Genomic DNA, 26,386 nt, shown 5'->3' on the forward strand with positions numbered 1-26,386 from the left:
GTGAGTCCAGAGGACTAACAAGCTAAAATCTTCTGAATGCCAAGGTTCTTAACTTTTTCCATGGAAATCTTTCTATCTCACTAAACACAATCGGATTTTAACTTTTTTTTTGTTTTTCGTTTTCCTTTTAATGACAAGAGTCATTGCTGTGATGCCCTGAGAAACCTTAGGAGCACAGTTTTGTTTACCTTTGTTATCGTACCCCTAGTCAGCTGCATGTTCCTATCGTGTTAGTCTGCTTAATTTCTCCCTATTTCTACCTTCCACTGTTCTAGCAGCTTTCATTTCTCCCACTGAGTTTTTAATCTACCATCTCTGATAAATCAGACAAAGAAGTTTGCCAAGGGTGTGGGGAATTTGATTACCTGGTTTGTTAATCAATATGATCTTTACATTTTCCAAGGTTGTATGAATCTTTGAACTATGTGCAAGGTCTGTGATGGCTAGGCTTTTGTTTGAGTGCCTGGTGATCCCCTCATCCCTCATTTTGGTTTGTGTAAAAGGCAAACAGTCAAATAGGAAGCACTTACTTGCTCTACCCCCTTAGTATTCTTTCCCATAGGGCAGTATTTCTTAAACTTAAGCACGCATAAGTTCTCAGACAGTGCTGATGCTGCTACACTTTGAGAATAACAGCCATAGGGAACGTTATGGGTCATTAATCGTTTTCACCTTCCATTTCTGCATTTTGTAAATATGAGTATTATTCTTCATATAATGTTATAACTTCGTATATGTTCTTAAAGCGTCTTACAGTATTTTAGTTATTGTAGCATCTTATTATACTATTATATATAAAATATAAAACCCATCATAAAGGCCCCATCCTTGTGACCTCATCTAAACCTAATTAACTCCCAAAGGTCCCGTCTCCAAATGCTCTTGCATTTGTTGATACGACTTTAGGAGTGACATATTTCAGTCCATAGCAACATCATATAATAACATCTTATGTATTTTTTCACACGCAAAACCAAAAAAATGTTGTTTTACCTGTGCCAGGACTTTGTTTTACTTCTCTCTCTCTTAGGTCTTCTGACATATTACTGACTAAATCATCTTCAGCTGCTTCTCCAGCAATGACTGTGTGAACATAGTGGGATATATGGTGATTTGGTTTTATTCACTTTCAGGATTGTGTTTTAAACTCTAATATGTTATTTTCCCTTTTACAGTGAGCCTGGTGCTAAATACTGTAGTTGTTTCCTTTTCTCTAATTTAGATTCCCCACTCTTAAAAATCTTTCAGTCGTAGGTCCCTGTAGATACCTGGTGTTGTAAGTCTGTAGCTAGACTTACAGACTCATAACTGATGGAATCATCATTGTCTGCAATTACTGTATGAACAGAATCATGCTGCTGCTGTTGGGCTACTTTATCACTAGTCATTTTATTTTTCATGGGATAGATGTATATAGTTCTCTAGCAGACCGGTTTCTTTTTTCTCCCCAACAAAAGATTTTAGTACTTCTCACCACCATTTCTCAGTCCTAACTCTGTCATTGCCTCTCTTTCCCCTAGACACACACTCACACTCTAGGAATTAAGACTCCATTGTTTAAGGCAGATATTAAGATCTAGAAACTTTATGGTTAGTAGAGGTCTTTAAGAACATTTTGTCAAGTGTAGAGGAGATACTTGGTTTAGGATTCCACAAAGACTGAGCTAGAACTTGGGATTTCCTGACTCCTGGTCTAGAACTCATCCAATTTATTTCATGCTATCATATCTTTGTGTGTACTGTATCTTAATCCTTTGGATTAAACTCATTTTAAAGAACTTTATGATATGTCCCAGAAGAACCACACTTCAAAGACATTCTCATGGGTTTTGTATTTTTCTAAGTTCTTTAATGTCCTTTTTCTGTTCACTCACAATTTTACCATAGTTGATATGAAAAGTTGCTTTAATTTCTGCCATCTAGAGTTGCATTTTTACTTTATTAAAATTGGTCTATTTTTAAACTTGTGGAAATCCAATTTTATTTCATCCTTTTTTTATAACTGTACTATTCTCTGTCCTGGAGGAGATTGATTATACATTCAGTCTGTTTCATGATAAATTCAACAATTAGCTTATTGAATAACATTTAGTGAAACCTATTTAACTTAGATTATATACATGTTATCATGCTACTGACATTTTATATGATGTAGCCTGATGTTAAGATTACTTTTGTCTTCCTACCTGTCCGATCCTCTTCTCTTTTTACATTGGCACATCCTGTGGCTTGTTCTCCATCTTGGAATTCCTGTTCTTGTGATTTTTCTGTTTTATTGTGTCCCAAAATGGCATCCAGCTCAGTAAAAAATTTCATACTCTTAGTTATTCCTTGGTCTTGAGCCATTCTTACAATCTTATATTCATGTTTTAAGTTTTTGTACTTTGTTCTGCACTGTTTCCAATCTCTCTCTATTCCAAATTTCTGAAGCTTCGCAGCAATTTGTTCAAATATCCTTTTATTTCTCACTGTTCCCTCTAGTTGTTGTTGTATTCTTATATCAGACCAGATGCCTATTAGAGCCCTAATTTCTGGCACAGTCCAGTGTTTTCCTCCTTCATTTGCTACAGTTGGAATAAAAGTTGGATTAATAGGGGGTTCCATAATTGATGTAGAGTTACCTGTATCAGGTGGGGAGGGAAAGATATATATATATACATATATGTATATGTATATATATATATATGGTTACATAAGATAAATAATTAGATGCATCCTTAATAAAGAAAGACATTTTCTCCATGGGAGATGGAATACAAATCATAGCTTAGCTTTCCTCTGAAACTAATGGATAAGTGAAGTACAGAACCTGAATCTGTTTGTTGTCATGTTAGTGACTGGCTTTAATACAGTTGTTTTTAATTAGTCACATTTTGATCATGTTTTTTTCTCTATCATTCCTTACCCGTCCATCCCACTCCTTTGGTCTGTGGTGTGTATTTAACTATATAGTGAACATTGAATACATAATTTTGTAATATTGACTTGTAGAAAGCAATGCAATTAGAAAATGGCTTGTTGAGAACAGTTTATTTTTTTTATTATTTTTTGGTGATAAGATAGGTGGGAGCAATTTATCTCCTCTTCCTTTTAATCTAATGATTTCCATTGGCTACATATCAGTATCTCCTGGGGAGCTTTTATAAATCACTACTTCACTGCTAACCCCACCCCTCATCACCAGATTGTGATTCTAGTGTGCAGTCAGGGTTGGGAACCAAGACTATTCATGAATGAAGGGTTGGAAGAGGCATATTACAACAATTGGTGCTTCTTACTCCTCATGAAAATAAAATGTCCCATTGGTTAAAGGACAGCTGTCATTTTAAGTGAAGTATTCTTTTAATGCAAGGAAATGTGCCAGAAATTTCATAATGCCCTAGACAGAATGTCCCCGCTTAGTTAGAAATCCTAGCATGGTACCTTCATGTTAGATCTCTAGTACAGTTTTGCAACTTACTGAGGTTATGTTGGCTATTTTAACAACCACATTATCTTGTGTTTTTGTCAGATTTCATGTTTGTTGTGTTTAATAAGAAGGTAGTTCAGACCTCAACATCTATAATGTAAGTCATTAAAAACCACTTTTTAGCATTTACCTGAGGTATATGGAGGTGTTTTTATTTTGTGGTACATTTAATGTCTTTGTTTTGAAATGCTTTTCACTATTTTTCCTTACTTAGATTAACAACCTTCAATACAAATTTAGAAGCAAAGTGGGGATTTATATTGACTTTAATTTGGGTGAATAAAATCATCCTTGACCTCATTATTGATTTGATATTATTTACTTTCACATGTAAAATTGTTTGTCTTAGACCTCAGGAGTGCTAAAGTGACATGTTCATTAAATATTAAGCATCTACTATGTTTAATTTTGACCTATATTTCTTACTATATTTAAAGGATGAAGGTTGTGAATTTGAAAGCTAGTATTTCTAGGCAATTTATGTTTTGTTAAAGAAATCATTTATTTTTAAAAATGATTTTTTTAGTATAGATTATAAAAAAAAAAGAGGGAAACTTGAAGTAATCCTAAGTGTTTCTATCGGGAAAAAGAATCCATTTTCTCAGAAACCAATCTTACTTTCCAACTTGGAATCTGATCAGTTTCATTGTTTTTTGACCCACCTAGTTCCACTGGTTTGATGTGAGAAACCAAAAGTAAAGGATTTCCTGAGAGGTCTTCCTTATCTTCTAATGTAACTGACATTTTACCTGGAAAAAGAATGGAATTCCTTTTAGAGTAAGTTCTAGGGAAGATAAATATTGAATTAAATGACTGATAATGCTAGTAGCTTGAGCTGAATTTGATCATATTGATGAAAGGTTATAGATTTGTGATAGATTTTATATGATTTAAATACTGTATAATATGGTTTAAATACTGTACTTATCTATATAAAGGAAATTTTAATTTTTTTATCAATTTTTTTTTAACATTTATTCATTTTTTGAGAGATAGAGTATGAGCGGGGAAGGACAGAGAGATGAGGGAGACACAGAATCCGAAGCAGGCTCCAGGCTCTGAGCTGTTAGCACAGAGCCTAACGTGAAGCTCAAACTCAGGAATAGTGAGATCATGACCTGAGCCAGAGTCAGACGCTTAACCGACTGAGCCACCCAGATGCCCCCAAATTTAATTTCTTCCATCCCATTGACATGGTTTATTTTGAACTTCCATTAGTTTTGTTTGCTAATTTTATAAGTTTCTAGAGACGATTGTGGTTCATTTTCAAATTAAATTACATTTTTAAAATAAAGATGTTCTTTAATTTTGTATTTTAGGTACTTTAACATAATAGGGACTTGATAAATGATAACTAGCAATGTAAAACAGAGGTCCTGTAATGAGATAATCTGAAAATCTTGTTTATTTGCCATATTTGGTCAGATAGCTAAAATTTATATGTATCTTTTATAATTAGCTGGTTGGTACACACTAAACTTTCCAGAAATTAATCTAAGCTATGCTTAAGTAGACCAAAGAATGTGTCATATCAAAGAACCATGCCAACCTTGAAAAATGAAAATGGTACCTTAATCTTCCTGGTTTCATGAGTTGGGTGTTTTCATAAAATGAGGCACAGGCTACTTTTTAATGTTTTTTGTTTTTTCAGAGAGAGAGAGCAAGCTGGGGAGAGTGGCAGAGGGGGAGATGGAGAGAGAGAATCTCAAGCAGGCTCCCCACTCAGTATGGAGTGTTGGGTTCTATCCCATGACTCCAAGATCATGGCCCAAGCCTAAATCGAGTCACCAACTGAACCACCCAGGCGCCCCTAGTTTGCTAGTCTGTTATCTGATTTAGGACCTCGTTTTATGTTTGTTGAAAACAGCGTGGAGCTGAAAATATTGGTAGGCGTGATAAAGAAAAGCTTCTCTTCCCAACTTCTTCGGGCTATTTTTTTTCTTAGGTTGATCATTCCTAGCATAATTCCAAAATTGTATTTAGGGACCCCGTACCCTGGAGATTGTAAACTGAGACTCTTAAGTCATCACTCCTGATGCATTTGTATCAAGTTAAGAGGAGAGAAATAGAGTGGAAATTTGGTCACTGAAAGAATGTGATTCAGCAGTAATAGTAGGCCAAAGGTATTCTGAAGTTGAGGATGATTATAATTTCCAGAACATGAAGCCTCTTAAGAGTTTGTATTTGAGTCCTTTGCCAAGGTTCAGTCAGGCTACCTGCTGCCTAACAGGAACTAGATCCTCTGTTCTTTACCACTTGCATGAGGTTGATCCCAACAGTGGAAAAGGCACATTGTTTTTCTTCCCTTCTTCAATTTACCATATACCAATAAAAATTGTGCTGGTTCCCCATAGAGAAACCAGAAGACATTATAAATGAATCAGACCAAAAGTAAAGGAGGGCTTTCTAAGCCTTAAAAAAGACTATTTGATTGCATTAAGAACTTTAATCAAAAACCTTTTTCATCACTGTTTGATTACATTGAAAACTTTTGAATTCTATAGATCAAATAAAAACCAGCCAAAATTTTAAGGCAAAAGAGATCACGCAGTTTCTAAGACCTCAGTTGACATAATTTGTAAAAGTGAATAAACATATAGAAAATTGTTCCATAGCATTAGTAATTTAAAAAATGCAAATTAAAAGTTAGCAATCACATACACCATTATAGTTAGTTAAGTAAAGTACAGTTCTTTTGGAAAGCATTTTTTTTTTTAAGCACTGTTTCAAAGTAATCATAGCCCTCCTGACCAGTAATTGAACTTCTGATAGTCTATTCTAAAGTGATAATGTTGGCACAAAAACAGACACATAGACCAATGGAATAGAATAGAAACCCCAGAACTAGACCCACAAACGTATGGCCAACTCATCTTTGACAAAGCAGGAAAGAACATCCAATGGAAAAAAGACAGTCTCTTTAACAAATGGTGCTGGGAGAACTGGACAGCAACATGCAGAAGGTTGAAACTAGACCACTTTCTCACACCATTCACAAAAATAAACTCAAAATGGATAAAGGACCTGAATGTGAGACAGGAAACCATCAAAACCTTAGAGGAGAAAGCAGGAAAAGACCTCTCTGACCTCAGCCATAGCAATCTCTTACTCGGCACATCCCCAAAGGCAAGGGAATTAAAAGCAAAAGTGAATTACTGGGACCTTATGAAGATAAAAAGCTTCTGCACAGCAAAGGAAACAACCAACAAAACTAAAAGGCAACCAACGGAATGGGAAAAGATATTTGCAAATGACATATTGGACAAAGGGCTAGTATCCAAAATCTATAAAGAGCTCACCAAACTCCACACCCGAAAACAAATAACCCAGTGAAGAAATGGGCAGAAAACATGAATAGACACTTCTCTAAAGAAGACATCCGGATGGCCAACAGGCACATGAAAAGATGTTCAACGTCGCTCCTTATCAGGGAAATACAAATCAAAACCACACTCAGATACCACCTCACGCCAGTCAGAGTGGCCAAAATGAACAAATCAGGAGACTATAGATGCTGGAGAGGATGTGGAGAAACGGGAACCCTCTTGCACTATTGGTAGGAATGCAAATTGGTGCAGCCGCTCTGGAAAGCAGTGTGGAGGTTCCTCAGAAAATTAAAAATAGACCTACCCTATGACCCAGCAATAGCACTGCTAGGAATTTATCCAAGGGATACAGGAGTACTGATGCATAGGGGCACTTGTACCCCAATGTTTATAGCAGCACTCTCAACAATAGCCAAATTATGGAAAGAGCCTAAATGTGCATCAACTGATGAATGGATAAAGAAATTGTGGTTTATATACACAATGGAATACTACGTGGCAATGAGAAAAAATGAAATATGGCCTTTTGTAGCAACGTGGATGGAACTGGAGAGTGTGATGCTAAGTGAAATAAGCCATACAGAGAAAGACAGATACCATATGGTTTCACTCTTATGTGGATCCTGAGAAACTTAACAGAAACCCATGGGGGAGGGGAAGGAAAAAAAAAAAAAAAGAGGTTAGAGTGGGAGAGAGCCAAAGCATAAGAGACTCTTAAAAACTGAGAACAAACTGAGGGTTGATGGGGGGTGGGAGGGAGGGGAGGGTGGGTGATGGGTATTGAGGAGGGGACCTTTTGGGATGAGCACTGAGTGTTGTATGGAAACCAATTTGACAATAAATTTCATATTATTAAAAAATAATAATAATAAAGTGATAATGTTAGGTATTGATTATAGCATCATTTCTCTTAGGGGGCAAAGACAAACTGTATATGCACTCAAATATTATGGAACCATTAAGTAACATTTAATCCTGAATTATAATTAATTCTGGGTATAATTTAAAGATAATTTTTAAAGTAAACAAAATGCTAATGTGCTTGTAATTTTATAATTCAAAAAGTTTAAATAACAACAACCAGAGACATTGTAGATGATGTGTTAGGAAGGGGCTGAAAAGTAAGGAGACCAGTTAAGAGCTTATCTTAATATTCCATGTGATAGATGAAGTTCTACATGGTGATAATGAGAATAGAACAGGGGAAAATTTATGAAACATGTCAGTAGTTTTTTTAAGGACTTAGTGACCGATGAAAGGTCAAGGATATCTCAAATGTTTAATGTTTAAGTTTATTTAAATGATTGGAAATACAGTGATAGTAAGGTGGAGGCAGTTTGTAGGAGGATCAGTTCTGAATGAGGGAAGAGAGAGAGTATGGTTTTAGAATTGGAGGGTTTGAGATACCTGAAACATACAACGTTCAGAAGTAATTATGGGCCATCTGCTTACAAGTGAAAATGGGGAATTTAGAGCCATGGGGGTACCTGAATGGGTTAGACGGAGATCCTGTTAAGTGGAGATTAAACACACACACACACACACACACACGCACGCACGCACGCACGCACGCGCATGCGCGACAGGGTGGGGGGGTGGCTAGAGAAAAGAGGGGCAAAAATAGTGGGGATTTAGCACCCACATCTTAATTACACCAACCTCTGGTTAAAATCAAGGCCTTTCAGAAGTTGAGTCATTTACTTGCCATTAACCAATATTTAAAGCATTTAAAAGCCAAAGAGTGCAGGGTGATTAATTGGATAAAATAATGTTATTGCTCTTTTTTTTAAATTTATTTATTTTGAGAGAGACAGAGTGCGAGCAGGGGAGGGACAGAAAGAGGGGGAGAATCACAAGCAGGCTGGACTTTTACAGCACAGCGCTCGAACTCAGGAAAGTGAGATCATGACCTTAGCCAAAATTAAGAGTCAGATGCCTTAACCTACTGGCCACCCAGCTGCCTCCAGTGTTATTGCTCTTTAACTTGACAGTGGCTGCAGAGCTTTCTCAGAATTTGGTATAGTATCAGCAATGTAAAGGGAGTATGTTAAGTGAAGTGCATTTTTTACCAAATGATTTATTATTGAGCTTTACACACAAAGTTCAGATAACCCAAATTAACCCAACTTCAATTTCTGTCATTGTACCATCCTTTCTCATTTGCTATCTTTATTCTACCACTTACCATTTTCTTTTGGGTGTTAAATTTATTCATGATGCCCTCCTTTCTGCAGTTACAAAGCATGTAGCTCAGTGCTTTGCACATGATATACACAAACAGTAGGTATTAGAAATTTTGAATTGAACAACTCTGCCCTTAAAAATAGCATCTGTAAGACTTTCGCTATGGGAGAAATCTCATTACTGCCATTGATTTCCCCTCTTTCCCTGGTGATATATTCAGCTTCTACAGACAGTGAGCAAATTCTGTGTAAATAGTGTTGGGCTTAACAACACAGCAAGTCAAGAACCTTGTTTTAATATCTAAATCATTTAATCATAAATCATATAATCTATCAAGTCTATTTTTGTTTCATTTTTTTGTTAAAGGGAGCTGTTCTTCTAAACAAGTAATGAAAGAAGTTATTATTTCCTAGTATTTTAGTGCTGTTATTGATAAATTTAGAAAAATGGGAACGTTAATATAGAGCAGAAAGTTCTGTCTTGTTTGGAGCTGTGGGGAAACAACAGTGGAGTAATATATTTGATTTTTTTTTCTTTTGCCACCCTTAAAAAATTAAAACCTAAAATGTTTTCAAAGCCCAATCCATTTTTCACAAAACATCAGGCATGCTTAAGGAGCAGTTGGCATTAGCAGTTAATGTCATTTTAATGTGTTTTTTTTTTTTTCAGTATTTTATGGATTTAAAAAGTGGAGGTATTTAATCTTTCTAAATTTTTTACCTTGTGCAAAATACTGTAACAAGTCAGTTGTTTTTCTCAACCATAATATTCCAGGCTATGTTTATCATATGGACTCAGAAATCCTATACTGTTATAGTTTGTTAGGTAAAAACAACAAAAGAATGCTACTTTTTCTTTTTTACCTTCGGTGGTCTCTGGAGCTGTACTTTGGCTCAGCGTTGCCAGGCACCTGCCATTTGCATCTTCCTCTGTTAATTGGGTGGCAGGTTCATACTGCAGGATCGCATCCAAATCATGGAAGAACTTCATAGTTTTAGAGCTGTCTCCAGAGTTATGGGCATATTTAACTGTTCTGTATTCATATTTGAGATTTTTGTACTTTGCCCGGCACTGTTTCCAATCTCTGTATACTCCTAGTGCTTGCAGCCTTTTAGCAATGTAAATAAATATTCCTTTATTTCTCAGTGTTCCATAAAGTTGTTTTCGTATATTTTTTTCTGCCCAGACACTTAGCAAAGCTTTAACCTCTTCTTCAGTCCAGTGCTTTCCTGCTCCACTCTCCATGTTGAAAGTGACCTGGAAATGATTCACTATTTCTAGCCAAGGTTTTGTTTCCTAGGAAACCAGACGGCTGGTTGTCAATAAGCTCCAAAGAGCTGAAAAGATCTAGTTTAACTGGTTCAAGCTGCCTGAGGGGAGTAACTTGAGAAACTGCCAAATACGCAGGCTTTGTGATTAAAGAAGCCTGGACCTAAATGATGCCTAACGTTTTTCATTTCAGACTTAAGGGGAAATTACCCTGGAGACAAAAGGGAAGGAAAACCATTTTTTTGTTTATTTCTTTTCTTACATAATACTCTGGTTTACTAAATGGTTGTTGATTTTTAAAAAATAATTTTAGAAGTGGGTGGCAGAGGTTCTTTCTGCCCCAAGATTTATGGCAAACGTTATTTTTTTTCCCCTCTGCCATGAATCATTTAGTCTTCTAGCATAGGTTAACCTTGAAGACCACATCATTTCAGTAAAGAAATCCTAAGTCATAAGTGATCCAGTCTTATAGGGTGTATAGAGTTATGCATATATATTTAACGTATTGGTAGTATTTAATGCATTGATAATTTAGTAAAATTTTAATTTTAAATATTTAGATTTTTACTTTGCAGGTACACTTAATGTACTTTTTTTCTTATTAAAATGATAAACAGGGATGCCTGGGCTGCTCAGTCCACTGAGCGTCCAACTCTTGATTTTGGCTCATGATCTGATCTAACCCCAAGTCGGGCTCTGTGCTGACAACATGGAGGCCTGCTTGGGATTCTCTCCCTCTCTCTGTCCCTCCTCTACTAGCTCACCTGTTCTCTCTCTCTCTCTCTCTCTCTCTCTCTCAAAATAAACTTTAAAAAAATGCCTAAACAACTATAATATATAATTTTGAAAAATATTATTTTAGCCATTATTTTAGCTAAATAAGTGAATGTATTAATTGACTTATAATTAGTTATTAATGTACATATACATATATGATAGAAATTTACTTTTTATTTCTACCCTGTTATACATTCTTTGGAACAAAAATTTGTTAAAACACATCTAGTATTTATAGAGCTATTAAAATTGTGGAGCATTTGGAATCTTTATTTTATTACTCCGTAGTGGTACAGATCCTCTTAGTCTTAAGGTGTGTTATAACTACCTCCGGCCCAGCTTTTGGCTTTTTTTATTTCATCACCTAGAAATATTAACGCAGAGATGAAATACAAAGTTCCTGATTAGCTTTAGCATTTTTAGAAGCAGCATTTATTGTTTTGTAGTAACTAAAGTGACAGATATTTGTTGGGGAAGAAAAGTGGTAAGTGCAGAAAAACAAAGCAAAAACCTCAAAAAAAAAAAAAAGAATTTTGTTCATGATTCTAGTACCCACAACTAAGCATAACAATTTATTTGGAGATATCCATTTATATCTACATACTCAATTTAGAGGTCACGTAGTACAGGGGTTAGAAGCTCAAGTTCTGGAGTCAGATTGTGTTCTCATCCTGGCTGTGCTGCCACTTTCCATGCAACATCAGGCAAGTTACTTAATTTCCATTTCTTTAGTGTCCTTATTTGTAAAATGGGAATGATAATCATGATAATCATAGTATTTAGTTCATAGGATTGTTGTGAGAGCCTAATAAATTAGGTCGTTCCTATAAATTTTAGGACAGTGCCTGGCATATTAGTTAGAACTCAGACAATATCATCTATCTGGTCACCATCATCGTGAATAGAAGGGGCACTGGTACTGGTAGCATGTAATGTATTGTCAGTTCCTGAATGCTCTTGAGAAAAGTATGCTTCATAAAGAAGCTTATCAATGAGGTAAATTTAAATTTAACAGTTGATGCCTTTTTGTATTCACAGGGGTCAGGAGAGTGCTGGTATTGTGACCAGTGATGGGAATTCAGTACCAACATTCAAAACACACAAGGTATATTTGAACATTAAAAAATGTTGATAATAAAGATAACAATAACCAGATGATAACTAGTATGTTGGTGGGGGAAGGAAATTTGAACAAATAATTTGCATATAAAAGTCATACGCTGGATCAGCCATTTCCATTTGTTTAGGGTCCATTTCTGTGTGATAGTTTGCTTCACTGACTCACGGAAACAGGTCATATATTTAAATATTTTAACATGCTTTGGGTTTTTAAAATGCATTTGATTTAGTTTATTTGACAGAATTTACTCTTTAGTACATCTTCAGTGTTTTAATGGAAAGTAGCTCATAAAACAAGTGCTCAACATTGTGAATGTATTAAATGCCATTGAATTGTTTACCTTAAAATGGTTAATTTTGTTATGTGAATTTCACCTCAATTTTTAAAAAATTTTTTTTTGTTTGTTTATTTATTTTTAAGAGAGAGAGGGAGAGAGAGTGCAAGGAGGGGAGGAGCAGAGAGAGAGAGGGAGACACAGAATCCAAAGCAGGCTCCAGCCTCTGAGCTGTCAGCACAGAGCCTGATGCGGGACTGGAATTCACGAACCAGGGCTGGAACTCATGAACCGCGAAATCATGAGCTGAAGTCGGATGCTTAACCAACTGAGCCACCCACGTACCCCTCAAATTTTTTTCTGAAAAGATATTTCATGGTTCTTACAATTAGGTTAGTCTTTAAGATTAGAATTCTGGAGCACATAGGATAAAAGCCTTTACTCACTAGGGCCACAAGTCTGGTTTTTTTTTTCTAAGATGAGCTTCTACTTTGACTTTACAAGGGAATGGGTCTTGTAAATCATGTCTTTACTCAAGACAATTTGAAGAAATTATATATTTCAAACCTTGGAATTGGACACACGAGATACGCCACTACAGGAAACTGTGAATTAGAAAACTGTCAGCCCTTTGTTGTTGAAACACTTCATGGGAAAATAGCTGTGGCACATAACGGCGAATTGGTAAATGCTACTCAATTAAGGAAAAAGGTAAGTGTTTTTAATGCTTTTTTTCATTATTAGGATAAATTAATGAAATGAAGTTATTGGGGATCTTGGTGCAGGATATTTTCTAATTGTTGCCACCTGTTATCTAACTGCAAAGGACAACTGTATTAGAATTACCTGGAGTATTTGTTATAATTGCAGATTCTAAGATTGAGCCCCAGAATCTGCAGCAGGAGGGTGGTCAGTCTGCATTTTAATGTACTTCTAAGGTGATTCTGATGGTACTGCTTTAGAATAGAGATGTTAAAAAGTTGATTTATGGTTGTTGTGAGAAACAGAGAAATTAGGGTTTTATGGGCTGTTCCTATCCCTTCAGCCTTGTCCTTATGTTCAAAGCATAAAAAGAAAATAGAATATAAACTGGATAACAAATACAAGGGAAAGTGATTTGGAAACAATTACAGGAAACCACTTGGGGAAAAGGCAAAGAATTTACTTATGTTCATTTTCGTTCATAGCATGGTATTTAGAGCATTCTATGTTAATTTATGCCTATGCTTTTATCCATCATTAGTTTATCTTCCTTTTTTTTTTTTTTAATTCCTTAGTATCTTTATATTCCTGATAGCTTATTTATCCATTCTTGCCATTCATTTATTGATGCCACGTTTCTTCAGTCCATTGGATTATAATAATCTTGATCTGGTAACCTTGGAAAGAAAAACCTCAGGTGGCATTCAGTAACAGGATGGTTATACACACACACATGCACACACAGTTATTTCCTTAGCATTCTAGAACAAGGCATTTTACATGGGATGAATAGTGACAGGAGTCAAATGATGATGAATTTTGGTGGGTTGAAAATATCTAGAACCATGCTTCCATTCCACTCATTGTCCTTTTATTTTCAATTCTAGCTTTGTTTTGCTCTCTTTTTAGGCACTGGTATTATAATGATAATATGTTTTTCTGCCCGTAAGTGAAAAAAGAATTTTTTAATTCACACAATCAAAAAAGTATAAATATGAAGTAAAAATTACTAAGAAAAACTCACCACTTAGTGATAACCACCAAAATTCAATTCCATGCAATACCTAGCTCATTTCTAGACACAACCACTTCCCAGAGTCTGGATTTCACCTCTACACATTTAGCTGCCTACTGAAAATGTTCTATAGTATCAGTTTAAACTCAACCTGTACAGGTCATTGGTGGTGTTCTTGTCCTGGTCACACTGGCTCAGAACCTTATAATCTTCATGAGTGTGCTCAACCAGTTTTTATTACGTCTTCTACATTTAATTGTTCCATATAGTTAATTCCTTTCTTCTATTCTGTCAGCAATAATCAGTGGGGATGGATAGCCCACCAGCACTATCACTAACAAACCTGGATTGAGCGGCCCCAACTGTAGTATGCCACTCTTATGGGAATGTATCCTATTGGTCAGGATTGTCAAGGGCTGAAAAAGTTAGAATCACAGTTCCAAATTCTTGTGCCTTCTCCACTCTTCCCCACCTTGACTGCAGGTTTATATTCCTTCAAACTTAGTTTTCAAAAGCTATTCTATATGCTTCCTAGAGCACTTTTTTTTTCTTACTTAAAAACCTTCAGAGACTTCCTATTGCTTTCAGCAGTGGTTCTCCATTATTATATACATGTGTCATTAGTAGAATGCAGGATTTTCATAACTGAAAATTCACACAATGCCTGATCTCTTTCCATTATGGTGGGCTACTGGGTGAGGGGTGAGGTGGAGCTTCCCCTCTAATGATTACACTTTTCTCCATTCTAAATAGCTTCTGCGGCATGGTATTGGTTTGTCAACAAGTTCTGATAGTGAAATGATTACCCAGTTACTGGCATATACACCTCCTCAGGAACAAGATGGCACCCCAGACTGGGTAGCAAGGTAATTGTAAAACTAGGCTAAGCTCACAGCTCTGCTACGAGAGCTCTGTGTTGCAGAGCTTATGTCTTGTGTTTATAACTGAAATTATTCAATTATTTAATTAATTCCAGGATTAAAAACTTAATGAAGGAAGCACCTACAGCATATTCCCTGCTTATAATGCACAGAGATGTTATTTATGCCGTACGAGATCCTTATGGAAATCGCCCTCTATGCATTGGACGTCTTATTCCTGTATCTGATATAAATGATAAAGGTAATGCACTTCAGAAGAAATACAATTTCATAATGCTTTTCCAAGTTCTTGTCCTACTGTTGGTACACCCTCAAATCTTTAGGTATAGGAAGCTTATGAATGAGAAGGAACTAGATAAAAAGAAAAAAAATGATGTACTACTTCGTGTTTTTTTGTTTTTTTTTTTTAATGTTTATTTATTCTTGAGAGAGAGGGAGACACAGCATGAGCGGGAGAGAGGGGAGAGCAGAAAGAGAGAGACACACACAGAATCTGAAGCAGGCTCCAGGCTCTGAGCTGTCATCACAGAGTCCAGCGTGGGGCTTGAACTCATGAGCCTGAGAGCATGACCTGAGCCATAGTCAGATGCTTATTTATCTATTTGGTGTTTAACTGTTCTCTTGAAATAGGTAGCCTCTTGTAAAATTTCTTGAGTCCATTAACTGAATTGTCTTGTGATTTACAGAGAAAAAAGCTTCAGAAACAGAAGGATGGGTGGTGTCTTCAGAATCTTGTAGTTTTTTATCAATTGGCGCAAGGTAAGTTTTGTTTCACTCAGCATATTCACTTTTTCCACATCAGTAAAAAGTTTTTTGTTACGTGAAAGTTTTCTTTCTGATGGCTGCTAGAAGACCTATATATAAATGAATGCAGTTTCTTTTGTACATTTTACTCAGCACTGGCACTGACTTTAATATTCCAGTAATACCTTCTAATTTTGAAACTGGCATCTTGCTTTCAAAATACTATGAGACTTATTTTAGAAAGGAAGAATCTCCTCAACAAGGAATAGTTATGATCGAAAAATTTAAGCCAGGATAAAAATGTTCTCTTTAACCTCTGTTCTTCAAAAACTGAGTAAAATTTATGGCTTTTATTTTTTAAAATAAAAATTAGAATTTAGGGATAAGATAGAAGTATTAAATTTTTTTAATTTATTTTATTTTTTTATTATTACTTTTTTTTATTTTGAGAGAGCAGGGGGAGTATAGCGAGAAGGAGAGACAGAACTCTAAGCAGGTGCTGCACCATCAGCTCAGAGCTTGATGCAGGGCTCAAACTCATGAAATGTGAGATCATGACCTGAGCTGAGATCAAGAGTCAGACACTTAAGTGACTGTGCCACCCAGGCACCGCAAGATACAAGTATTAGATTTACTGCTGGAAGAGTATTAATTTTTTATTTTTTAAGCCATCTCTATATTAACGTTTTTTTTATTTTTTATTTTTTATTTTTTTTATTTTTGAGACAGAGAGAGACAGAGCATGAACAGGGGAGGGGCAGAGAGAGAGGGAGACACAGAATCTGAAACAGGCTCCAGGCTCCGAGCTATCAGCACAGAGCCCGACGCGGGGCTCGAACTCACGGACCGTGAGATCATGACCTGAGCTGAAGTCGGACGCTTAACCGACCAAGCCACCCAGGCGCCCCTTAAGCCATCTCTGTATTAAACTGAACCACTTTTCCTTTATAAGGGAAGGGACTCTTTGTGTACTTTACAATAGATGTTATTATCAGCCTTAAGGACTGGTTTATTTAAAGTCTTCTTTCTTTAACATTGTTTCCCAAGATATTACCGTGAAGTCTTGCCTGGAGAAATTGTGGAAATAACCAAACGTAGTGTCCAAACTCTTGATATTATACCAAGGTCTGAAGGAAACCCGATGGCATTTTGTATCTTTGAATATGTTTATTTTGCAAGACCAGATAGTATATTTGAAGGTAAATAAAATATCTTTAACTTTTTACTTAAGTTTCTTATTTATCTCACTGAAACATGGCAGTTCTTGGTTCAAAGGCTTACCTGGCTCTTTGGAGGCACATTTTTAGATGCTGTGGATATGAGACTGAACCTACAAGTCATAATATCACTATTTTTCCCTTTCATGCTGGACCATGTTTTCCTTTTAGGAGTAAGGATTATGATTTTCAGATATGTAATAAGGCCAAATTTTTTTTAAATAGTGAATTCCCCAGTTTATATTTTCTGCTTTAGTTGTTTTATATGCTTTACTTTTTGTACTCCATATATAGAGTTCTAACAAGCTAGTTTTCTTAGAATAATAATGAAATGCTAAGTAAAAATAATCTATTTTTTTTTCAAACATTCCAGACCAAATGGTTTACACAGTAAGATACCGTTGTGGTCAGCAGCTGGCAATTGAGGCACCAGTGGATGCAGATTTGGTTAGCACTGTTCCGGAATCTGCTACACCCGCTGCTCTTGGTTATGCAGGAAAGGTATTTCTCTTGACATGCAGTGAAATGCTCTTATAGCACTGAAATCAGAAACCCTTGTATATAAAGAGAAACTTACCAGTATATTACAAGGAAAAGGAAAATGTTGGATCCTTTACAACAAGAGTTATTTTCCAACCTTTTCATTCAATGGCACTGTTTTAGTGGAATCCACCCCAAGATTCACCTAAAGATGAGCAGAATGATCCACTTCACTTAAAAAGACAACATCATTGGGGCACTCGGGTGGCATAGTTGGTTAAGTGTCTGACTCTTGATTTTGGCTCAGGTCATGATCTCATCATGGTTCGTGAGTTTGAGCCCCACATCAGGCTCTGTGCTGATGGCGTGGAGTCTGCTTGGGATTTTGTCTCTCCCTCTCTCTCTTCCCCTCCCCTGCTTGTGCTCTCTTTCAAAATAAATAAATAAACTTAAAAAAAAAAAGATAACATCATGAATACCTATAGAATTTGGTGGTAATATTTACTTATTACTAAAACTTATTTCTTGAAGCACCCTCCCTCACAAACCACTGGTTTATTTGTTCTCTATTTAGTATGGGTGATCACAAAGCCGTTTATGTTCATTTTGTGTAATGTTTTTAGTACTGTGCTTAATTTCATTTTCCATAACCAGATTTATATGACTATGGTGATCCTGGGGTGTCCTCATCTGCATTCACTATGTTGAAAGTTTTATGTTTTCAAAAGAAATGATATGCGCACATTTTATTTTATTTGTTTTTTTTAATTTTTTTTTAATGTTTATTTTTTTGAGAGAGAGAGAGAGAGAGAGAGAGAGAGCAAATGGGGGAGGGGCAGAGAGTGAAGGAGACACAGAATCCAAAGCAGGCTCCAGGCTCTTGAGCTGTCAGCACAGAGCCTGACACGGGGCTCGAACCCACGAACCGTGAGATACGACCTGAGCCAAAGTCGGACACTTAACCGAGTGAGCCACCCAGGTGCCCCAATATGCACATATTTTAGATTAGTATTACCTTGAAAGATGGATAAATCACCTCCTGTCCCTCAAAAAGCATTCTTTGCATACTGGGTTTTGTTGTTTATTTTTTTAATGTTTATTTACTTTTTGGGAGAGAGAAAGAGCACAAGTTGGGGAGGGGCGGGGGGAAAGAGAGAGAAATCCCACATGGGCTCTGTGCTTACAGCAAACTTTGAGATCATGATTTTGAGCCAAAATCAGGACTCAGATGCCTAACCGACTAAGCCACCCAGGTACTCCTACATACTAGTTTTAATTCATTTCTTGCTGATAGTTTTTAATTGCTGTGAATTTTTTTTTCAGTGATTTATTGTCCTGTCTGCACACACTTACTGTTCCTTTCCAAGACAGGGAAGTAATATTTGTTTAAGAGAGAAACATTACAACTTCTGACAAAATCAATTGGTTTTCCCAATGAGTATATTACTTTGAACGAGTTTACTTTTTGCCTTTTTTCCCCTACAATTTAAATAGTGAAGAAAAATTGTAATCTATTGATGGAGAGTTCAGAATAGCAATTTCAAATGTTTTCATATGTATTATAATGGAAGAATGACCTAGAGAAAATAAGAATCTAGAGTTCTCTATATGTTGCTGTTCATTGTCCTTTTATTTCTTGTCAGTGTGGGCTTCCATATGTGGAGGTGCTATGTAAAAACCGGTATGTAGGAAGAACATTTATTCAGCCAAACATGCGGTTGAGACAACTTGGTGTTGCAAAAAAATTTGGAGTATTGTCGGACAACTTTAAAGGCAAAAGAATCGTTCTTGTAGATGATTCAATTGTGAGAGGCAATACCATCTCACCTATAATCAAATTGCTCAAAGAATCTGGTGCGAAAGAGGTAAGTATTATTAAAACATACCCTAAAGTACCGATAATTAATAGTACAATACTGGCATAAAAATTGCAATTTAGTACAGCGAATGAAAATGGATAGTTCAATAAAATAAATTGTCATCTTTCAAATGAGTTGGTTTAGGAATAACTATGCAGCAACTTGGAAAACATATAATAGCCACTCTTAAACTGCATACTAACTATAATCCTTAATAGACTAAAAACCTCAATATAAAAGATTAAAATTTTTATAAGGTTAATTTTAAAAACTCACAAAAGCCACACAATAAAATGTTTGTTTAATTTTTAGAGTACTTCTCTTTTTGAAGATGTAGAACAAATCCTACTGTAATAGATTTGCCACATTGGGTTATATTTTTAAATCTCAAAGCTTATTCTAACTCTAAATATCTTAGTAATTCAAAATACAGAAGTGAGGTGTCATTTACAACTAATAGTTGAGTGGATTCAATAATAAAATCTCTTGTAGGAGAAAGTGGCATGGAAAGCAGTGGCAGTCTCTCTAGAAAGCTTTGAAAATAATTGTGATTATGATTTTCCAGCTTTTTTATGGCTGTTAGAATTATGATAATCTCTTCAGAATTCCTTGAAAATTTTGTAATTAAGAACAAAGAGGTGTAAAGTAAATTCACCATTTGTTACGGTAGTGAAAAAGAATACACAACAGCTTATGTATCTACCAGTAGGAAACGTATCTACCTAAGTATGATGAAATATGTTGTAGCCACTAAAAACTGTAATTATGAAGACTACGTAATATGGGAAAATCTTTGCTTTATAAGAAAGGTAAAATAATTGTGGATGCCAATTATGGCCATGTAAATGTACCTTACAAAAGGCAGAAAAGTAATAATAGAGGAAAAAAGCTCTTAATAGTAGTTAAGGTTTTTGTTATATCCTGTAGACCATTTTTTGCTTTCTGAAATGGTAAAATAAGAGGTAAGAAAAAGTGGCATTCAAGAGAAAATTAAGGTGGTCCTAGGAATATAAAGTCATTAAATGGGAAATAGAAGAAAGAAATGTTCTCACTGATAGATGGTAAAAGGAAACAATAGGCAACTCAGTAAAAAGAATCTTTTACAAGTGGCTGACATTTTGAAATCTTTGTCCAGATGCTTTGGAGTTTAGAGCAGGGCTGCTCCAGAAGGTTATAAATGTTAGAATAATATGTGAAATGATTTCTTTCCAAGGTACACATTCGAGTAGCTTCACCGCCAGTTAGATACCCATGCTTTATGGGAATAAACATACCAACAAAAGAAGAGCTTATTGCCAATAAACCTGAATTTGAACATCTTGCAAAGTATCTGGGTAGGTATTAAAATTTCTCTAAACATTTTTTTTTAACAGAGAAAATCCAAAGCCTGTCAGTCTTTATACTTGTAATAAAAACAATGTCCAGCATTTGTTAAAAATAGATAATTTTATAACATGTTAAGCAGATATTGAATAGTATTCTGAATAGAGTGCCTGGTGTGTATACACACCATGGTAAGTGCTATATTGGAGACCTAGGCCAAGGTGAGATCAGGTAAAAAGGAAGAAAGGCTTTCTAGGTAGAGGGAACTGCAGGCATATCAGTTAAAGCCTCCCAAAGATCAGATCTGAAGAAAAACAAAAACAATTTTACCACAGATTATAATAGAATACTTTAGATGTGGGTACAAATCAAAAAGTGAAAAGCTAATGTAGGGTTATCTTTAATAATGAGGTCAGCAGACTTGGAGATTAGCTTATCCTGGATAAGACAGTTGCTTTTCTGTTTTTTCTTTCTTTTTTTTTTTTAATTAAAGTTTATTTATTTATTTTTGAGAGAGCGAGCAAGCAGGGGAGGGGGAGAGAGAGAGAGAGAATCCCAGGCAGACTCCCCATTGTCAGTGACCTGGGCTGAAATCAAGAGTCAGATCTTAACCAGCTGAGCTGCCCAGGCACCCCAAGACATTTGCTTTTCAAATTAGGTGAGATAAACTGTTTTAATATCACAGCAGATGTTTAGCCAATGTGCCTTGGTACCTCCGCACTGGTTGTCTAGATGGCTGGTTTTGACATGCCTGTGCCTTACCAGTTAAATACTTTGAATATCATCCAATTGGTACCTTATTGTGAACACTCACTTTTTGCCCGGAACATATCTGTATTATTTTAATAATACCACAGATACCGTATAGTTAGGCCATGTTTCCCTTATAAATGAAAAGACTTAGGAAAAGTAAGTGACCTTGAGCTTAAATTTGAACCCAGATTTTCCTGACTTCAAAGTCTGTTTTTCATAATCAAGAAAATTACTAAAGAGACTTTCTGAACCCATTCTAGATTTGAAGCCTCCAGTGCTATTTTAAATAGCAATTTAAATTCCAATTTCAAATTTTAAAAAATTATAAAGGCCCAGAATTTTATTGCTTATTCCCTCTCCCCTCCTCCACCCCTGCTTTTTTTTTTTTTTTTTTTTTTTAAGAATATGAAAGAGAAATTTTTATGCTGGCTTAAGTTTTCCTGTTTGTGACTGTTGTCTTGTGAGGCAGATCTTTCTTTCCAAAGGAAGCATCATGACCTTTTCCTTTTCCCCTCTTTCCCTCTGTAGGAGCAAACAGTGTTGTATATCTGTCAGTGGGAGGACTAGTTTCATCTGTACAAGAAGGGATAAAGTTTAAAAAACAGAAAGTGGAAAAGCAGGATATTATGATTCAAGAAAATGGGAATGGTCTGGAATGCTTTGAAAAGAATGGTCATTGTACAGCATGTCTCACTGGAAAATACCCTGTGGAGTTGGAATGGTAGTTGATAGGGGCAGACCTGATGTTTCAAAATACAAAGTTGGTCAAGAAGTTATAGTGGTGGTTATACCTTATCCATTTAACTGTTACTCCTCCCTTGGTCAATGTAAAATGCTGTATGCTTATGATTACCTTTATATGTTTTGAGATTTCTTTTCTGAAAAGAGTACCAAAGTGCTATGCTTTCCTTAATGATCCTAGATAAATATTTTGGTGTCATCTAGGAGTTTGGATGATCCTTTGTTTTGTTTAGTAGTTTAGTACTTTGAGGCTACCAGTTATGAGATCATACACATTTAAGTTCAGATCAGCAACAATAATGCAATGAATAGATAAATTTCTGTTTTAGTAGGGATGGCCAGGCACTATACCTTCCCACAGATTCTTAGAAAATTTTGTGGAATGTTTCTTGAGTTATTGCAATTCGGTTGTGGAATATTTTCATAATTGAACCTTGCTAATTGCATATAATGCAACAACACTGTTTTTTGTGGTGTTTGTTTGTTTACACACAAGCATTGGCTAGCCTTTTTCACCTGGTCAGAGAAAGTAGGTAGTAAGTGGCATTTCCCAGCTCCATGCTTTAAATGGTTTGCAAGAGGTTAGACTAAGATGGTGTGATGCAAACAAGACATGAGTTAAATATAACATTTCACTCAAACCTTGAATCCATTATATCCCCAAAGTGTCAAGCCTCTAGAGTTCTCAGTGTGGTTTTGACCTTATCTTCCCTGTCTAACTTTAGACAAATCTTGAAACATCAACAACAATAAATACATGCCTCTTTGTGCCTCACTTTTCCTGCCTGTGCAGCGGGGTACTTAGTAAATTAATTAATAGGGATGTGAAAAAGTGTCATACTTTTTGTGGTGGTTAGAGCCATCCTTTCACCCCTCAGTTTTAAGATAGTGCATGATTATTAGCTTTTGAAACGTTGGCTGTTATTCTGAAATTGAGATTTCATTATGATGAAGGGAGACATACAGTTTAGCAGTGCTTTGCCACCTGTCTTTGAGATGTCCTAAGGATGATTGTAAAAACATGTCTGTGGAAGGTGTTTTTCTACATTTGACTATGAAGTATGATCTAAGAAGTATGATACTGCTTAGTGCCCTTATAGTATAAACCCAGCAAGTAACCTAGTACATTTGAAGTAAAAAATAAATTTTTAGGTTCTAACAACCCTTTCATTCTTATTAATTATATGTTCTTTTAATAAAGTGCTTGATCATTTGCAAACATATATACATATATATGTACAAATATAGATATATCATTGCAATTAAATGATCAAATACAAACCCTGTAGGGGCCAATTTTGTTTAAGATCAAGGTGACAACTATTTTGGAATTAGCATGCCTGTCTGATTCTAAGCATCACCTTATCACTTTTTTTCCACTTTGTTTTATTGGGATCTAACAAATACAGTTTTTTTGAAGTGTTTTCCTGTAACATCTGAGATTTAAAATTTTAAGATGCCTTGCCCTCAACTCCTGTTTATGTAAGATTTTTTTCAAACATAAAAGTGTTTGTTTCTGTGTTATTAAGTTACCTTAATTTGATGTATATAGTGTCCAAATCCATTTAGGAATTTAATATTTATTAATAACAGAAATCTTCTGTCTTCATTTGGTATATAGTCTCACATATATATATTATGGCAGGCCAAGATAAAATCTTGACAGCTATTTAAGCCCATGTGCAGCAGGCATCAGTGGGTTAGATAATGCTGTGGCAATGACACAAGCAAATTGACATTTGAATAAAGCCCTGGGACCACTTGAGTGTATAGCCTCTTGTCTTAAATGTATTCCTCATATCAGCATGGAGGAGGCAAGACCTGTGGGTCAATTTTGAATTGGCCTTACTTACATTTGATTTTTAAAAACAAGAGACTCAGGGAAAGTACTAAACCAAAATCTCTGATTTGACTTTCGTGTTTTCCATAGTTTTTGTCTCTCATTGTTTTTATTTTGTCTTATTGAGATGCTTTTATAAAGGAATATGGGACTGTGAGAGTTTGGTTATTCTACAAATTTCTTAATGTTTCTCTATCATGGCCTTTTATTTCACAAGTTTCTGAAGTCTGAATTCAATTACAGTTTTTTACATTTAATCTCAAATGTTGTTTAACTGTTTTAAATAGCAGAGTGCTGAAAATTACAAAGAAGATGAAAAAATGTGTTTTCACAGGATCTATATTGTTGTGAATTAAACTAAGCCTACTTTTTTGTGACTTCATTGTGATGTATTGGTGATAAATATATGTAATAAGTGTGTTTAAGTATGTGTGTGCTTTTTTTTTTAATAATGACCTTTGGTTAGTGCATTATGATGAGTAGCGCAGTAATAGTCACATCCAGGCTCCATTCTTGGCACCAGCTAGTCAGATCTTATTTCTCTGATCCAGGCATTTCAATAAATAGACCAGTGCTTATGAACCAGGCAAAAGTCCTGGCTGAGTAGGAAGGAGAAATAAAGTTATTAGAAACGTAATGCTGAGTAAGCACTAGAATAGTGGAAAGTTTTGTGGAAATACCAGTGAGAATGGGGAGTGTCACAGAAGAGGTGGCTTAGATTTCCAAAATGTATGTGTGTGTTGGGGGAGTTGTGTTGTTTTTTTTTCAGTCAAATTTAGGTAAATTAATAAATTGTATATTCAGACAATAGAACTTTATTCAGTCCTAAAAAGAAATGCGCTGTCAGGCCATGAAAAGATATGGAACTTAAATGCATATTACCAAGTGAAAGAAGGCAGTCTGTCAAAGCTGTATACCGTGTGAGTCAAACTTTATGCCATTCTGGAAAAGGCAAAACTATGGCTCAGTTCATGATTGTGGGATCCAGACCCACATTGGACTCCACGCTAAGTGTGGGGCCTGCTTAGGGTTCTCTCTCTCCTCCCCCCCCCTTTTTCCCCCCCGCACCCCTCCATCCTTCCCTCCCTCTCCCTCTCCCTCTATCCCCTGCTTATGCAAGCACATTGTCTAAGATGGAAAAAAAACAAGCCATCAGTGATTGCCAGGAGTTAGTGGGGAGGAAGGGATAAATAGAAGGAGCACAGAGAATTTTTAGTACCATGAAACCACTCTGTGTGATATTATAATGGTGAATATATCTCATTATATATTTGTTCAAACCCATAGAATGTACAACACCAGAATAAACCCTGATGTAAATTATATAGACTTTGGGTGATACTGATGTGTCATTGTAGGCTTATCAGTTGAAACAAATGTACTGCTCTGCTTGGGGATGTTCATAATGGGGGAGGCTCTGCAATATGCAGAGCATATTGGAGGGCAGGGGGTTTGTGGGAACTGTGTCCTTCTGCTCAATTTTGCTGTGAACCTAAATTAACTGCTCTAAAATATTGCCTATTTTAAAATAAACATACTAAGTCCCACCTCTAAAAGACAAAAAATAAAATAATATATGCATATATGTTATTGCCTCTGAAAATCTTGCCCGAGGGCATCACCTGAATCTCATGCCTTCTTCGAGTTTCAGATAGAGCCTGGTCAACTCCTAAGGGAAATTGCCTTCTTGTTTCTTAACCAAGTCAAAATAAATATCCAAGCCTCTCAGAAAAAACTGCATGCTGCTTAGACATTTTAGACTAAGCTATAGTATGCAATGTAAATTTGTGTGTGTGTGCACACGCGTGCATAAATTTTCTTCTTAAGTGGCTAGGAGTTGGATGGCAGGAGCTGATGGTTTTAACCTTTTTGGAAGTTCTCAGGATCTACCATAACACTGAACTCCTTGCACTGTGACAAAATGGAAAACCACTGCACAAAGGAGGCCCACACAGGAGGGCCCTGTACTCTTCCTCAATCTCTGAATTTGCTTCACTGAAAATTACTTGTTTGACTTCACTATTGACATACTGATGGATATCTTCGATATGATGATTTTGTGTTAATTTGGCTAGGCTTTGGTGTCTAGGTGTTTGTTCAAACACCAGTCTGGATGTGGTGAAGGTATTTTTTAGATGTGATTAACATTTAAATCTGTAGACTTTGAGTAAAACAGATTACTCTCCATAATGTGAATGGCCCTCATCCAGTCGGTTGAAGGCCTTAAGAACAAAGATGGAAATTTCTTGAAGATAGAGTTTTTAAAATTGCCATAGATACCCTGCTAGAGTGGCCAGCCTGTTGGCCTGCTCTACAGATTTCTAATTTGTCATCTCTCCAATTGTGTGGGGCAGTTTATTAAAATATATCTATTGGGGCACCTGGGTGGTTCAGTTGGTTGAGCCTGTGACT

The 26,386-nt window shown here is 35.9% G+C and overlaps 2 protein-coding genes across 3 annotated transcripts in view; one reads left to right on the top strand and one right to left on the bottom strand.

The window, feature by feature from the left end:
- PAICS (phosphoribosylaminoimidazole carboxylase and phosphoribosylaminoimidazolesuccinocarboxamide synthase) overlaps positions 1 to 10,224 on the bottom strand; it is a 49,678-nt gene extending 39,454 nt beyond the window's left edge. Inside the window, exons 1-2 of the mRNA XM_042984474.1 lie at positions 9,843 to 10,224; positions 2,187 to 2,621 (exon numbers count right to left, since the gene is read on the bottom strand). Coding sequence (XP_042840408.1) covers positions 2,187 to 2,621; positions 9,843 to 10,224 — 817 coding nt within the window. The remainder of the gene's footprint in view (positions 1 to 2,186; positions 2,622 to 9,842) is intronic.
- PPAT (phosphoribosyl pyrophosphate amidotransferase) overlaps positions 1 to 22,215 on the top strand; it is a 68,241-nt gene extending 46,026 nt beyond the window's left edge. For both annotated transcript variants that reach the window (XM_042984472.1, XM_042984471.1), the window contains exons 2-11: positions 12,064 to 12,130; positions 12,924 to 13,130; positions 14,890 to 15,002; positions 15,113 to 15,258; positions 15,704 to 15,776; positions 16,809 to 16,960; positions 17,352 to 17,479; positions 19,102 to 19,323; positions 20,531 to 20,651; positions 21,922 to 22,215. In XM_042984472.1, the coding sequence (XP_042840406.1) occupies positions 12,927 to 13,130; positions 14,890 to 15,002; positions 15,113 to 15,258; positions 15,704 to 15,776; positions 16,809 to 16,960; positions 17,352 to 17,479; positions 19,102 to 19,323; positions 20,531 to 20,651; positions 21,922 to 22,118 (1,356 nt within the window). In that variant the 5' untranslated portion in view covers positions 12,064 to 12,130; positions 12,924 to 12,926 and the 3' untranslated portion in view covers positions 22,119 to 22,215. The remainder of the gene's footprint in view (positions 1 to 12,063; positions 12,131 to 12,923; positions 13,131 to 14,889; positions 15,003 to 15,112; positions 15,259 to 15,703; positions 15,777 to 16,808; positions 16,961 to 17,351; positions 17,480 to 19,101; positions 19,324 to 20,530; positions 20,652 to 21,921) is intronic.
- The last annotated feature ends 4,171 nt before the right edge of the window (positions 22,216 to 26,386 follow it).

The sequence above is a fragment of the Panthera tigris genome, chromosome B1 (assembly GCF_018350195.1).
Source record: "Panthera tigris isolate Pti1 chromosome B1, P.tigris_Pti1_mat1.1, whole genome shotgun sequence".
In the NCBI taxonomy this organism is placed as follows: Eukaryota; Metazoa; Chordata; class Mammalia; order Carnivora; family Felidae; genus Panthera; species Panthera tigris.